The 17454-nt window shown below is 38.5% G+C and overlaps 1 protein-coding gene across 3 annotated transcripts in view; it reads right to left on the minus strand.

The window, feature by feature from the left end:
- CEP83 (centrosomal protein 83) overlaps positions 1–17454 on the minus strand; it is a 143568-nt gene that overhangs the window by 23993 nt on the left and 102121 nt on the right. For all 3 annotated transcript variants that reach the window (XM_005679823.3, XM_018047628.1, XM_005679824.3), the window contains 3 exons: positions 6807–6882; positions 4538–4695; positions 1605–1734 (listed from right to left, as the gene is read on the minus strand). In XM_005679823.3, the coding sequence (XP_005679880.2) occupies positions 1605–1734; positions 4538–4695; positions 6807–6882 (364 nt within the window). The remainder of the gene's footprint in view (positions 1–1604; positions 1735–4537; positions 4696–6806; positions 6883–17454) is intronic.

Raw genomic sequence — 17454 nt, forward strand, 5'->3', positions numbered from 1 at the left:
ACCATTTCTGTCCTTTATCAAGCCCATCTTTGCATGAAATGTTCCCTTGGTATCTCTTACCTATGATTACCTGATAATCTCTCTCACCACTGGATGTCACTTTTGCGCCAAAGGAAGTCAACCCAACCTAACCTCAATAATTAGAATCTGATCTCTAAGATACTTACCTCTAAAGCCTCAACATAAAAGTTTTTCTGTGAAAGATAAAATCAGCCCTTGTAATTTCTAATGATTTCCAGCTAAAAGCTGGCTTCAGATGCTTTTAGGCTTCAAACAATACACGGAGGCATAAGTAGGATTTCTGAGATCATCCCAAGCCGTGAAATAGCTTCACTAAAACCCCATCAATACCCATACACTGCTCAGTACTTATATGGGCAGAAGGAAAGAGAAAGAGAAGTGATAGACTCAGGAAAAAACAATGAAGCAACGTAAGTATATCTGAGTATAAAACACTGGTATTCCTATATAATTAAGTACTGTTTTATAATCTCACCGTTATACTACTTTTAGCATACAAAAAAAAGAAATGCAATATTCATAAACCAAGAAAGTGGGGAAGTAACAATGTTTAGGCTTCTCATGTTGTCACTCCAACTATCAGGACAAATTTGGCAGTTATGTCTAATGACATAAACAAGTCACTAGGAACTGCGTCCTTTATTTCCAAATTCAGAATATATAAACAATATACAGTTCTCTTAAGCAAATATGAACAACTACACTTACCAATAAACATAGAGACATTAAGACACCAGTCTGTATCTGTCCTGAAGTACCTTCCTCTCACTTTAGACCTTCTCACTTTCTCACACCAATGCCAGTACTAAGGGAACTTATGAAATGAAGACATAACAACTCATTTATGGGACTTTCTTTTTTTTTTTTTTAACTACGTTCCTCTTCGCCCAACATACATGTGCCAATCTTGCTAAAAATAACTGCTGAATTGCTGCCATAGTGAGCCATGGTTACTAATGGGGCTATGCTGCATTCCTTGGGTCTGCTGTTGTAAAAACCACTGACTTAGATGAATCACCTGGTTACATTACTTCCATGATGCCCTGGACTAAATTTTTAGGTTCTGGAGAAAATACGCCTGCAAAGATGAAGTTTTAAAAAGATCACGAGTGTGAGAACTATCACAGGTGTTTCAGAAGCCAGGGGAGTCCTAGTTCCTTCTGCTGGGGCAAGGAGATACTTGCTCCTATATTCCTGATTTGGAAACAAAAAAGTATTGGAACCACAAAAACAATGTTGCAAGAACTGGTTAAGCACAGCTGAAACAGACCTAATCACACTGTAAGTGAAGAATGAGTTAAATGAGCCTTGTATGGGCTGGTCTAGAAACTATCAATGAAAACTACCATCTCTGTGGAAAAACGTATGTGGGTTCTGAAAAACTGACTTGTACACATATTTCGAAATAAACCTGTTGAGTAGTTTGCATGTTCCCAATTTATCTTTGCAAAGTTGACAGCAGAATGTCATGTTTAAATATCAAACGTAACATAGCACTAAAGTCTGCTTTAATTATGTATTATATTCTACTAAAAATAGTTATGTTTTTACTCTACAGAAATAATTTAATAAGAACCACTTGCCTTTTTTTGGGCAATTGCAGCTCGCTGCAATTTCTCTTTAGCTTGATTATACTTTTCTTCTCTGTCAGTGATACGTTCATGAAGCTTATGCTTTTCTTCCAACCATTGTATTTGCTTCTCTTCCAATGCCCTGTCAGAGAATGTACGCAAAACCTGTTAACCCTTAGAATTAAATAGATATTACCACAAGTATAATCAAACTCACTACCTCCTTCTTCACCACCTCCTCCCTTATCCAACACAGGCATTCCTGCATGACCACATATTTCCTAACGGTACCATTAGTGACTGTTTCCTACGAGACAGCCACTGTGCTTATTAAAAGAGTGCGTGTACTACATCATTTAGACTTCATAAAAATCTTTTTATTTTTTAAATGAAGGATAATTGCTTTACAGAATTTTGTTGTTTTCTGTCAAACCTAAACATGACTCAGCCATAGGTATACATATATCCCCTCCCTTTTGAACCTCCCTCCTATCTCCCTCCCCATCCCACCTCTCTAGGTTGATACAGAGCCCGTTTGAGTTTCCTGAGCCATACAGAAAATTCCTGTTGGCTAGCTATTTTACATATGGTAGTGTAAGTTTCCATGTTACTCTTTCCATACATCTGACCCTCTCCTCCCCTCTCTCCATGTCCATAAGTCTGTTCTCTATGTTTGTAAATAAGTTCTTCAATACCATTTTTCTAGATTCCATATATATGCGTTCAGTTCAGTTGCTCAGTCGTGTCTGACTCTTTGTGACCCCATGAACTGCAGCACGACAGGCGTCCCTGTCCATCACCAACTCCCAGAGTCCACCCAAACCCATGTCCATTGAGTCGGTGATGCCATCCAACCATCTCATCCTCTGTCATCCCCTTCTCCTCCTGCACTCAATCTTTCCCAGCATCAGGGTCTTTTCAAATGAGTCAGCAGTTCTCATCAGGTGGCCAAAGTATTGGAGCTTCAGCTTCAATATCAGTCCTTCCAATGAACACCTAGGACTGATCTTTAGGATGGACTGGTTGGATCTCCTTGCAGTCCAAGGGACTCTCAAGTCTTCTCCAACACCACACTTCAAAAGCATCAATTCTTTGGTGCTCAGCTTTCTTTATAGTCCAACTCTCACATCCATACATGACCACAGGAAAAACCATAGCCTTGACTAGATGGACCTCTGTTGGCAAAGTAATGTCTCTGCTTTTGAATATGCTGTCTAGGTTGGTCATAACTTTCCTTCCAAGGAGTAAGCGTCTTTTAATTTCATGGCTGCAATCACCATCTGCAGTGATTCTGAAGCCCAGAAAAATAAAGTCTGACACTGTTTCCACTGTTTCCCCATCTATTTGTCATGAAGTGATGGGACTGGATGCCATTTATCTTAGTTTTCTGAATGTTGAGTTTTAAGCCAACTTTTTCACTCTCCTTTTTCACTTTCATCAAGAGGGCCTTTAGTTCTTCTTCACTTTGATACCATCAAGCTATTAAAAACTGAGCCCAGTAAAAAGATGGCTATCAACCTTGTTATCAAGTCTTAATGTGATGTTTTCTAGCTAGAGTAAATTTCATATACATGCTATTTTATAGTAACATCATAACAACTTACATCTTTAAAGCTTTTCTGTATACTTTATGATTTTTTTGTATCCTCACTATAGGCAGTACAAATGAGATATACAAACCCTGAGGAGTCAAGACTGCATGACTAAGGTCATACAGATTTTAAGTGTCTTCGCTGGGACCAAAATCACATCAATGGACCCCTAGTCCAGCTATTTTCTGCTATGTAATCCTATAAATGGGCTTCCCTGGTGGCTCAGTAGTAGAGAATCCACCTGCCAATGCAGGAGAAGAGAGTTTGACTGCTGGGTTGGGAAGATCCCCTGGAGAAGGAAATGGCAACCCACTCCAGTAGCTTGCCTGGGAAATCCTGTGGAAAGAGGAGCCTGGCAGGCTATAATTCATGGGGTTGCAAAGAGTTGGACACAACTTAGCAACTAAACAACAATCCTATGAATAACATTTAGAAACCAATGATAAGTTGGTTAAATTTGCTAGCTATCCTGTTATTAGAATTCTTAAGCACATTTGAAATCAAACACTTAAAGATTTAAAGGATTCCACAAACACTTAAAGGATTCCAAGATACAAATTTCTATTTTTCTTTTTGCAAAATGTAAGCAAAATAATTTGGACTCTGTGATATGTCACAACACATTATGGACAATTATCTTCCTTACTTTTCTTGAAATTCAACCACATATACGAAGCCATGGACAAGCCTTAAAAAATGAAAAACTGAAAATAAGAAAAAAAAATTTATGTGGCAAGCAGCCTTCATAAGAAAAAATGTGAAAAGAATAATGTTTTATAGATTCAAAAACTTGTAATGACATGTTATAATAACAAAGCAAATACAAAATAGTAGTTTTCTATCATATATAAACAGAACTTTCCAGGGAAATCTTGATCACCACAATCATCTCCCTACAGTTTACTAGACTGTCTATTACTAAGAGATTCCAAGATCAAAAAATATAAACAAATAAATGAGCTTTTCAAAGAGAAAATCCAAAAGATTCTAATTCTAGGAAGTAAATTGTACACATCAAAAATTTTGTTTCTGATTTCTGGCATTCTGAAGAATTTATATACTTGAAGTACTAAGAAATATATTGATTTACTCAATGAATAAAGAAGTGCTTCTCTGAAGGTTTTCAGAATACTGTGGTCAGGCAGAGTTTTAAGAGGTCTTCTTTTTTTAAAAAACCAATCTCAGAGTTCTAAAAGCTCATCTCTAGAAACAGAAAATACATTACCTAAAACCACTGTACATGTCAATGGGGTATTTTAACTAATTATCAAAATACATTCAACACTGGAATCGTCATTAAAAGAATACAGCATAAAGAAGAAACAATTTGTACATAAAAAAAGCAAACTCTACTTTTCAACTTCTAGTTGTGCTCTTTCAGCTTGGCTTCTTAAATTTCGGCATTCCTGTTTTAACCTCTCCACCATTTCCTTCAGTATTTGGTTTGAATTCAGCAACTCATTTTCTGACTGTGCCAGTGAGGTCACTTGGATCTGCAAACCACTGATTTGCTTAAAAGAGGAAAAGAGAAATGTAAGCAAACGCAACAGAATATGAGAGACATAGAAGACACTAAGCATCTTCCCTCACAAATGTCCCACCCAACTGACGTGCCCCTGGGGATACCCTGGAACAAAATAATCAAAAGCAGCAGCATTAGGATCATTTCTTAATATAACCAGAGACTATAAAGAACCTTATTCCTCAATCTGCAACTGAGTCCTCTCTCCTCTTGCCCAAATAAGCAGGCCAGAAGAGGTACTAGAAACAGGGAGAAGGGTCCTTAGAAAGACAGCAGCAATGTGAGCAAAGAGAATCCAAATATGAGTCTCCTAGCCTCCGAGGAAAGAACAGATTTTAAAAGGTGAGCTGGGAAAGCTGCTAAGAAAATCGTCTCATACTCCCACAAACCTTTTGATTAGTGCTCCGTCACGGGGTTCTGCTTTCTGAACAGTCAAAAAACATAAATACAGGAACGCTCATTCTCACATTGTTTCTGAGTAGTTTTCAAGCATTCTATACATCAGGTGTCAGGCAGAAGATAATTTGAGAAACCTAATGAATGGTAGGGATTCCTTTGCCTCTAGAACCATTTATCAAACTGTGAAATGTCACTCAGGCTTCTCTATTCCAGTTTACCTTTATCTGGGAGTACTTCTTCTCATGAAAAGTAGTTGATTATCTAGTTACAAATTAACAGGCTAGGAGATTCACATCACTGCTCTTAAGTTCTATCCAAATAACACATTTGGGACATATTTATACCTACTTCTTACAAAAGCCATTTTACCAATTAATAAAAACAAATTCTCATTTTTCTTTCACTTTCTTCTACCTCTAAAAGCCATTCTCTGAGAGAAGTTAGGAGGCAGAGAGTTTAAGTGATTTCAGATCAAAAGAATCCATTATAAGACTCAAGAGTCAAAAGAAACCAGATTCTTTATGCAATAAAGAAGAAATAATTCCATTACTTTCTGATGGTAGCAAAGCCACCTACAGAATTATATAGGTACAAAAAGCAATCGTCAGAAAAATAAAGTAAAAAGGTTGTTTCAGATTTTTATTTTAGAATGAATTTCTCCAGAAGAACTATTCAGTATTTTTAACTGCAGTTGTAAATATTAAATCTGTATTACAGATGGCTGAACAAGTAACCTTCAAAGAGCTTAATACTTTTCCATATCTTCAGGATGACAGAAAGCTCAATGCCAATGAAACTAGATAACTTCTGAGTATTAAACATTATGCCCTTCTACTTCAGACTCAGAAACCATAACTATATATGCAAAGCATAAATCCTAAAAATGGAATTTTCACTCCTCATAATATGTTTTGCCCATATAAATCTTTCCTGAACCCAAACAACTTTAATTAAAATATGAATTTCCTTCCATAAATACGACTCTTTAGATTTCACAAGGATGTAATAAAAACATAGCTCATGGAATAAGAAATGCAAAGTTACGAGTCAATCACCCAAGTAACTCAAAACAAGGATGATCTTTCTAATTCATTTTTTAAATTCATAATATCAAAATATTGTCCTTTAAAATGTAATTTTAAAAAACTGATCTTGGGACTTCTCTAATGGTCCTGTGGTTAATAACATGACTGTCAACGCAGGGCACAAGGGTTCAATCCCTGGTCCCAGAAGATTCCACACACCATGGGGCAACTAAGCCCACGCGCCTCAAGCGCTGAGCCCACACACCACAACTACTGAAGCCCAAGAGCCCTAGGGCCCATGCTCCACAACAAAAGAAGCCACAGTAATGAGGAGCCTGCACACCGCAGCCAGACAGCAGGCCCTGCTCACTGCAGCTAGAAAGACTGTGTGCAGCAATGATGACTCGGCACAGCCATAAGTAGGTAAAGAGTGATAAAGACTGATCACGGGCCACAGCATAGAAGTATTCTAAGAAAAACAGCAATTAGCAAAAGAAACTTAGTAAGCTAGAGCTTAAAGAGGTTTAAACACTTTATCTTTACATATCAACCTCATCAATTCGTTATCAGTTGAAATATTTTCAGAATTCTTATATATAAAATGCCCACAGATTCAAAACACAGATTTAAAGAAGCACTTAAAAAAATAAAAGCAATTTGTTTGCTAAAATAATACCTGTTTCAGGTCAGAATTTTCTTTTTTCTCTTTTTCTGCATTTTCAATATCCACAATTTGTTGTTGAAGTTTTAACCTAAAAGTCACAACCCAACAAAAGATATTATTAAAAATCCATAGTTCATATATTTCACTGAGTTATACAATCATCTTATTGCGTGCTCATATTGACACATGGCATTGTCTTTATGCAAAGTGGTAGATTCAAAGGCAAAGATTTTGACTTCAAGCAACCAAGTTGTGTTCATATATAAGTAAAATGTAACAAATTTCTACTTCTGCTATGAAAAAAATCAATGAACTATGGGCACAGAGAAGATGAGAAATCAATTCTATCTAGAAGGATGAGAGATTACTACATGGAGATGTAACTCTGATGGGTACGGTTCTGACAAACACAGGGAACAGCCTGAACAAAAGGCTTTGGTGGAAAAGAGCACAATGGGTTAGTAAGGCAAGAGAAAGTAGCCCAGTTCAGGAGGAGCCATCTTACAGCTAGGCAGTGTTTCACAATTTACAACATGCTTTCAGACATACTGCTTCTTCATTTTCATTCCACTAGGTTATACAGCTTCTAAATGTATCTTTAAAGCCTACCATGATGTCTAGAGTATAACAGAGAACCTTTAATTAAGGTTGGTCAGTTTAGTAATTTCTCACAATAGTTCTATGGAAGTAACAAGTCATCTTTATAATTCCAAATAATGCAGAAAGACAGACTGAGGCTTAGCTAAGTCAGGCCCAAATCACATGGCTACCAAGCAGTCAAATTAAGATGGGACAAAGGTCTTCTCATACCTAAATATTCCTGTGACCCACTTCATTATGCTGCAACTATACTGATTTTAAATCCAGAATTTAAAAGAAAACTATCTAGTACAAGACAACATACCATGTTCTGTAAAATATATTGAGTTTTCATCCCTGAGATGAAAGAACACTTACACAATTTGTGTCCTCTTCAAAAGGAATGATACATTCTCAGCCAAAACCTTAAAAACACAGTGCATCTCTGGTGACCAAAGGACTAACCTCATGAGAAAGACTTTACATTAATTAGCTTTGACAGGATAAGCTCTCAACCCTCCCTTTTAAAAATCCTTCAAACACTTACCTCAAATATAATTTGTTTGGCACGTACTCTTTATAGTTTAGCATTAATAGCATGCCTTTTCAACCTAATTAAAACTGCTTCATTCTCATGGGCCTAGAGTTGTGCTTTAAACACTAATAAAGATTCAGTAAGTATTTGCTGATGGACTAAATGAACCAACTCAAATCTTGGATTAAATATTTAAATGCACAAGGTGGCTGGACAATATGACATGGAAGAAACCATAAAATACACTGCTCCTGAGATAGGTGCACACAAAGCCAGAAACAACTGCTCTAAAGGAAGAGAGCCAGTCTTGCCCTGCCTGTGCTCCTTTGACAGGACCAGTGACACTCTGATTCTGTAAGTCTAGCTTTATGAAACGCTCTCAAACCTGTGCATTTTTCCCTTAAATGTTTATGGTGTTATTAACTTGGCACTTTTAAGTTGAGTGAGTGAGTGAAGTCGCTTAGTCGTGTCCAACTCTTTGTGACCCCATGGACTGTAGCCTACCAGGCTCCTCCTTCCATGGGATTCTCCAGGCAAGAATACTGGAGTGGGTTGCCATTTCCTTCTCCAGGGGATCTTCCTGACCCAGGGATCGAACCTGGGTCTCCCGCCTTCCAGGCAGATGCTTTAACCTCAAGCCACCGGGGAAGCCCAAGTTACTGAGTTAATAAAGGTTTCTTTCTACGTAACCATGAAGATGATAATAGAGGAGAAAACACTGTGGGTCCTCTCTCAGGTCCAGAGTTAAAGTGTGGCTTCAGATATATCTTGGCTCTTGTCAAGATTTTGGATACACCTGGTAAATCAGTTAAGAAATAAGACCCAGTTATGAAAGCATTCAGTTCAGTCGCTCAGTCGTGTCCGACTCTCTTCAACCCCATGAGTCGCAGCATGCCAGGCCTCCCTGTCCATCACCCACTCCCGGAGTTCACCCAAACTCATGTCCATCGAGTTGGTGATGCCATCCAGCCATCTCATCCTCTGTCATCCCCTTCTCCTCCTGCCCCCAGTCCCTCGCAGCATCAGTCTTTTCCAATGAGTCAACTCTTTGCATGAGGTGGCCAAAGTTCTGGAGTTTCAGCTCTAGCATCATTCCTTCCAAAGAACACCCAGGACTGATCTCCTTTAGAATGGACTAGTTGGATCTCCTTGCAGTCCAAAGGACTCTCAAGAGTCTTCTCCAACACCACAGTTCAAAAGCATCAATTCTTTGGCGCTCAGCTTTCTTTATAGTCTAACTCTCACATCCATACATGACCACTGGATAAACCATAGCCTTGACTAGACAGACCTTTGTTGGCAAAGTAATGTCTCTGCTTTTGAATATGCTATCTAGGTTGGTCATAACTTTTCTTCCAAGGAGTAAGCGTCTTTTAATTTCATGGCTGCAATCACCATCTGCAGTGATTTTGGAGCCCCCAAAAATAAAGTCTGACACTGTTTCCACATCTATTTCCCATGAAGTGATGGGACCGGATGCCATGATCTTCATTTTCTGAATGTTGAGCTTTAAGCCAACTTTTTCACTCTCCTCTTTCACTTTCATCAAGAGGCTTTTTAGCTCCTCTTCACTTTCTGCCATAAGGGTGGTGTCATCTGCATATCTGAGGTTATTGATATCTCTCCCGGCAATCTTGATTCCAGCTTGTGCTTCTTCCAGCCCAGAGTTTCTCATGACGCTTTCTAAATAAATTATGTAGACATGAAGAGAAACAAAAGTGCCCTACATACAAAAACCAAAGCCAAAGAAACCAAAAAATGACAGAGTATCTGACAATCATTAAACATGAAAGAGGTTAAGACTATCACTTTGGTAAACTATAAAAGATGATCTACATAGTTCTCTCCAGTTTACTTTGCTGAAGCAGTGCTGGCTTAGAATTCACAACTGATTGGAGATTTTTATTTCTTTAAGGAGAAAATGAGTCCTTGATTTAAGATCATTATAGTTAGGATTCTAAGGGATATTTACATTCAACAAAAAGTACCCTTAACAGGGATAAATTCAATGGTCTTAAATTTCAGTAACAGTAAGACTTCAAGACATGTAGATATTATTTTGAAAAAGTGCTGAAGATGATTAGAAGGTTTTGAATAGTCAAAGGGTTTCACAAGCCAAAAGAAAATAAGTTTTAAAAGTACAAACTACAGAAGAAAGTACAATTAATTTTCATAAAAGGATCACTAAAGACTACATAAGAGAAATGCAATCTGAACTGAACCTTTCAAGCAAAATAAGAGTCCGAGGAGAAGGTACAGGTGAAGAAGAAGGTAACTGCCAAAGCAAGATGCCAGAGGAAATAAAGGGTGGGATGAAAAGCACTACTTACTTTGGATATAAAGGGAAAAAAGAATCTTAATAGAAAGGGAGGAGGGGATGGATAAAGATACAGGAATTCTCAGATAGGAGGAAGTGGAAAAAATTCATATCCAGGATCCTTTGCTCAGGTACAAGTAAGAGCACGGTGGGACAGTGGACACAGTTTCCAAGCTGAATGGCAGCAGGGGAACCAGCCTAAGAGACTGGAGGAATATTTTTTTTAAGTACAAGAACTATCAGTTTCATTACCTTCAGTGAAAATGGGGTGGAAAGAGGAAAAAAAAAATAAATGTCTGAAACAACTGGCTCTAAGAGATGACAAGGTCTCCAAACCACAGCTAAGTGAAAGGGCTTAGAATAAAGATGAAGAATGCCAGAATTAAGATAAAATAAACAAATGGCTAAGGTGTTAGAAGAGTCAAGAATATCAATAGTATGGTCAATAAGAATGATAGGAAAGGACAGAAAATAGAGAAACACTGAAACAGAAGTGAAGGTCCTCAGGGACCATTGGGGAATATTCTGTATGTCAGTAACTGGCAGAAAAAAAGACAGGCATCAGATGGATGCAAGGAACATCAAAGGAAAGGCCATTTTAACCAAAGTTAGTCAAACAATTGCAGGCGGATTCTTTACCAGCAGAGCCAGAAAGCTGAGCACCAAAGAACTGATGCTTTTGAACTGTGGTGTTGGAGAAGACTCTTGAGAGTCCCTTGGACTGCAAGGAGATCCAACCAGTCAATCCCAAAGAAAGTCAGTCCTGAATATTCATTGGAAGGACTGACGTTGAAGCTGAAACTCTACCTGATGCGAAGAACTGACTCACTGGAAAAGACTCTGATGCTGGGAAAGATTGAGGGCAGGAGAAGGGGACGACAGGGGATGAGATGGTTGGATGGCATCACTGACTCGATGGACATGAGTTTGAGCAAGCTCTGAGAGTTGGTGATGGACAGGGAAGCCTGGTGTGCTGCAGTCCATGGGGTCACAAAGAGTCGGACACAACTGAGGAACTGAACCGAACTGACTCAAACAATGGTCTGAAAGCAAGAGTGGGATTCACAAACAGTGATTTCTCTTCTTGGTCCCTAGTTGTAGGAGACAGGATGGAGAAATAATTTCTACTTAAAAATGCTGCCAGGCAATATACCATTAGGACAAAGTTATCAGTGAGGGGGGGTGTTTTAAAAATGCGGAGACTATAAAAAAACTTATTGGTAATGGGACAGATTTCAGAAACTACAGCAAAAATTGTTAATGGATTGCTGATGTGGAGAAGTTGAAAGGTAAAGGGTAAGTTGAGGAATGAGAAACTATGAGATCAAGTACTCTACATTTTGAAAGTAATTATGAAAGAAACTATATTTGGTAAGCAGACTGGAAGACCAAAGTACAAACAGAGTATGCAGCTACAGAAAAGTTCAATGGGAAACATTTGGAGTAACAGTGAGATGGAGCTGTTCTAAGTTCTCTTCGAAGTTCTCTTGTGCTGACTACTGCCTATGTTTTCTATGACAGGCAGCTGATGTATGTCATTTCAACATTCAATAACCATTGACTGAGTACCTACAAACGCAGAACCCAGTCCTAAGTGTTGCAGATACACAGGAGAATGACAGACAAAATCCCGTCTTTAAGGAACTTACAGTCCAACAGCATTGTCTGACAGCTTTCTTTAATGATGGAAATGTTCTACAATTTGCACATCCAATGTGATAGTTCCTAGCTACATGTGGCTACTGCACATTTGAAATGTGGCTAGTATGACTGAGAAACTAGACTTTAAACTCTTGGCTTCATTTGATGTCAGTCTCAATTGCCACACAGAAGTTGTGATTTCTCTATTGTCTAAGATCCTTAGAATCAGTTTTTTGAGAAAGGCAGTTTTTCCTGAAAGCCAAGGTTCTTGCCCTGAGTGATGGAAATCGTCTCTGATCATTATTAGCAAAGAGAAAAGGACCTTCCTGGGAAGATATACGAGACTCTATGAATAGACAGGGAACTAGAGAGCCAGAACTGGGCTAGAGTAATTGGCCTGAATTACAAGCAAGGACATGTCACACAAACTGTCTGGTCTGTCAACAGCTGCCATGTATTTTTCCATCCCTTATTTTGCTGTTCAAATTCTGTAAAAGAACTTGTTCAACTGGCCAAGTCTAAGTCTCCTGCTCCCTACTAAGATGATATGCAATAGATAATTCATCTCAAGATACAGTATAATAAGTAGAAAGGAAGATATATTAGGAGAGAAGTTTTTTAAAATGTTCCTAAAAAACTTAAGAAAAAATTAGAAAGCCACAAACAGAAAAATACAGCTCTGGCTTTACACTGCAAAAATTTTAAATGATCAAGTTCTCTTTCTCTCAGCTAGTTAACTGATGCTATTTCTCTAAGACACCTCTTCCCACTTGTGGTAACAAACTGCACTTTACCACCTCTCCTTCTACATACCACCACCATGCCCATGCACTCAGAAACAGGCAAGAAAACTCTGGCAGAGTCAGAGTGCCCTAACCCTCTGGCCACAGTGGTGGGCCCAGGGACAGGCATATGAACCATACACAAAATCTTTCCAGACTTTCCTAATTTGAATCATCAGGTGAGAACTCTGCTTCTGATCTCAAAAGACAGTCTCGTCCTCACAGGGAAAGCAGCAGAAGAGCAGCAGATACAGGAGTTAGGAAAGAAGAGAGGAGGCAGGTGAAAGGAGGGAAGAAGTTACTCTCAGCTGGCACATTTGAGTTCCTGGATCCAGCTGTCCCTGAGACCAGCACAATCCCTGTCCTGTCCACAATATATCTCAGCCAATAAAGTAACCCCCCCACCCCGCCACCACCTTTTGTTATGCCTGAGTTAGCTGAAGCTGGGTTACTGCCATAGCCAGGAGTTGGTTGGGTATGCGATCTTATTTAAAATCGTGTAATTTTAACATGTTTTTAATTTACAGGTAACTTTATAAATTTTACAAACTTGTGGGGGGGGGTAGCCTTTTGAAAAACAGAATCCTAACTAGAATGATCATTTTATTATTTAGCCCAGTAATGAAGAAACCATGTTAATGAAGACAAGAGACTGGAATGTAATTAATAGTTGAAAGCATCTGCCAAAGTGATTAATCCCACTTTGTAAATAAATGGATACTTCTGCTTTATATGCTTTAGACTTTTCATAACCTTCAGTTCAGTTCAGCCGCTCAGTCGAGTCCGACTCTTTGCGACCCCATGAATCGCAGCACGCCAGGCCTCCCTGTCCATCACCAACTCCCGGAGTTCCCTCAGACTCACATCCATCGAGTCCGTGATGCCATCCAGCCATCTCATCCTCTGTCATCCACTTCTCCGCCTGCCCCCAATCCCTCCCAGCATCAGAGTCTTTTCCAATGAGTCAACTCTTTGCACGAGGTGGCCAAAGTACTGGAGTTTCAGCTTTAGCATCATTCCTTCCAAAGAAATCCCAGGGCTGATCTCCTTTAGAATGGACTGGCTGGATCTCCTTGCAGTCCAAGGGACTCTCAAGAGTCTTCTCCAACACCACAGTTCAAAAGCATCAATTCTTTGGTGCTCAGCCTTCTTCACAGTCCAGCTCTCACATCCATACATGACCACTGGAAAAACCATAGACGGACCTTAGTCAGGAAAGTAATGTCTCTGCTTTTGAATATACTATGTAGGTTGGTCATAACTTTTCTTCCAAGGAGTAAGCGTCTTTTAATTTCATGGCTGCAGTCACCATCTGCAGTGATTTTGGAGCCCAAAAAAATAAAGTCTGACACTGTTTGCACTGTTTCCTCATCTATTTCCCATGAAGTGATGGGACCGGATGCCATGATCTTCGTTTTCTGAATGTTGAGCTTTAAGCCAACTTTTTCACTCTTCTCTTTCACTTTCATCAAGAGGCTTTTGAGTTCCTCTTCACTTTCTGCCATAAGGGTGGTGTCATCTGCATATCTGAGGTTACTGATATTTCTCCCGGTAATCTTGATTCCAGCTTGTGTTTCTTCCAGTCCAGCATTTCTCATGATGTACTCTGCATAGAAGTTAAATAAGCAGGGTGACAATATACAGCCTTGACACACTCCTTTTCCTATCTGGAACCAGTCTGTTGTTCCATTTCCAGTTCTAACTGCTGCTTCCTGACCTGCATACAGATTTCACAAGAGGCAGGTCAGGTGGTCTGGTATTCCCATCTCTTGAGGAATTTTCCACAGTTTATTGTGATCCACACAGTCAAAGGCTTTGGCATAGTCAATAAAACAGAAATAGATGTTTTTCTGGAACTCTCTTGCCTTTTCCATGATCCAGTGGATGTTGGCAATTTGATCTCTGGTTCCTCTGCCCTTTCTAAAACCAGCTTGAACATCTGGAAATTCACGGTTCATGTACTGTTGAAGCCTGGCTTGGAGAATTTTGAGCATTACTTTACTAGCATGTGAGCTGAGTGCAATTGTGCGGTAGTTTGAGCATTCTTTGGCATTGCCTTTCTTTGGGATTGGAATGAAAACTGACCTTTTCCAGTCCTGTGGCCACTGATGAATTTTCTAAATTGGCTGGCATATTGAGTGCAGCACTTTCACAGCATCATCTTTCAGGATTTGAAATAGCTCAACTGGAATTCCATCACCTCCACTAGCTTTGTTCATAGTGATGCTTCCTAAGGCCCACTTGACTTCACATTCCAGGATGTCTGGCTCTAGGTGAGTGATTATACCATCGTGATTATCTTGGTCGTGAAGATCTTTTTTGTACAGTTCTTCTGTGTATTCTTGCCACCTCTTCTTAATGTCTTCTGCTTCTGTTAGGTCCATACCATTTCTGTCCTTTATCATAACGTTAGCAAAACCTTTTTCTCCACAGGTAGTCTCTTTCTGACCTACCACAAATTCTAAGTAAGACAAGTCACGATGATGATTGTTTTATTAACTGGTCAAAATAGACCTGGTTGATTTAGCTAGACTTAATAAATCAGAAGATCAGAATTGCCACGGGAAAAACACAATTGTTGACTAGCAAAAAATGCACAAATTTTGTGAATTAACCCTTCTGCTAATTAATATATTTTAAGTTGGTTACTAGGTCCTTATTTTAGTAAATTAGGGTCCATCAGACATTATAAATGACCTGGAGAAACTGAAGAGGAATCAAAAAATGATCAAAGTGGCTAATATAAAATCATTCATATTTTAAAAATACAGGAATGAAAACTGCTTTATATAGCATTACAAAATAAGGGTCAAGTTCATTATTGTCTTTAAGTGATGATTGCTGCACATTTCATCACTATAGCAACAGAAGCCCAAACCAGGAGAAACAGGCTTAAATTCTAACAGAAAGGATTCTAATTGGCCAAACGGTGGGACCACAATAAGATAAAACATTAGAGTGAGGTTTCTGGGGTGAGGGTGGGCCCCTCTCTCTCCTTTCTGGAGACTGTCAAGAAGAGATTTTAAAAAGAGCCAAACTGTCCTGATTCATCAAAAAAATATGTACCCACCTAAAAGCAAAGAGCAGCATAAGATTGACTCTAAAAATCCGTAACAGATTTATGATCCTAGAATTGTGGTAGCTAACATTTAAATTAATAGCTCATAAAACCTGAAATTTGTAAATAATACATGTATCTTTGCCTGAGGTGATTCTTTCCTGGGTAATGAAAATTAAAAACTGTGTTCCAAAACACAACCTACAGCTTAATTAACATGATTTAAAAAAAAAAAAAACTCTCAACTGTAATCTATATCATTAGAAAGTCATTAAGATTTTAGAATTTTTTAAAAAGCAGATATAGGGGACTTCCAGATAGCAAAAGATAACAGTAGATGCCTAGTTCTATGTTTTATATATATGTGTATACACACACACACACACACACACACGTCCTACAAAAAATACAGAAAACCAAGATCAAATAAAGCCACACAAAATCACATCTTTCACATAAACAGAAGACAGAAAATACCCAAACTTCAAAATACCACTAATGAAAAAGAGGAAGTAATTCTCAATCTCCACAAGTGATCTCTTATGCTCCCCCTGCATATGTGCTCACCGCCTGTGAACAAGCTTAACTCATCCATTAAAACAAAAAGGTCTCTAGTTTGGATACAAAGCAAGACCCAGCTGCTTGTGTATGCTACACATAAAAGACACATTTAAAAAGACAGACTAACAGTAAGTATCCCAGGCAAATGGAAGCAATAAGAAAAAAGGAGTAATAGTAATAGTGAAATTCAAGCCAAACACAAAAGACAAAAAGAAAGCGCTTTTAAATGCTAACAGCCACAATTCATAAGTGTAACTGTTATAATTATCTATATACCAAATAATATAGCAATCACCTATGAAGCAAAAAAATTACAAGAAATGTAAGGAGTCATAGATAGAAGCACATTAAACAATAGGAGACTTTAATATATAACTCTTTGTACAAGACAAATGAACAAAAAATAAAAGTATGGAGAAGAAATAAACACCACAGTTAATAAGGTAGATTTTATGGATGTATATATCAAATTTTAAACTCTTATAATTGAGCACTTTCTTTACTAGCCCTTACGTAACACTCATAAAATTGATCATGTGTTACAGGTCTAAGACTGGGATAAGGCAAGAGAGGTACCTAGGGTAAAAAATTTAATGAGACTCAGCCCAGATTTCCTACAAGTCCAATGTCAACACATAAGAGTACCGCCTTAAATTTTGCACCCTGATTGCCTCACTGGCTTTACCCTAGTCCTGGCCTTGATATATTAGGTCACAAAGAAAACATCAGTATGTCCTATAAAGCAGAAACGGAGAAGGCAATGGCAACCCACACCAGTACTCTTGCCTGGAGAATCCCATGACGGTCGCGAAGAGTCGGACACGACTGAGGGCACAGTAAGAATGCAACCACTCAAGTCAAGGACAGAGGCCTCAGGGGAAACTCAACCTACTAATACATAAGGATCTCAGGCTTCTAACCTCTGGAACTATAAGAAAAAAAAAATTCCCTTGTTTAAACTACCCCTGTCTATGGTATTTTGCTATGTATGGCAGCCCTTGAAAACTATTCATTTCACCTTCTATTAAACAACCACATCTTCTATTAACACATCTCCGATTAATTCCTAGGTAAAAGATGCAAATTAAAATTAGAGAATTTCTAAAAAATAATGATAATTAAAACACTACATATCATAATCTCTATGATACATTTAAAGCAGTAATAAGAAAATTCTCAGCACGACA

This window comes from Capra hircus, chromosome 5, assembly GCF_001704415.2.
Source record: "Capra hircus breed San Clemente chromosome 5, ASM170441v1, whole genome shotgun sequence".
NCBI classification, from domain to species: domain Eukaryota; kingdom Metazoa; phylum Chordata; class Mammalia; order Artiodactyla; family Bovidae; genus Capra; species Capra hircus.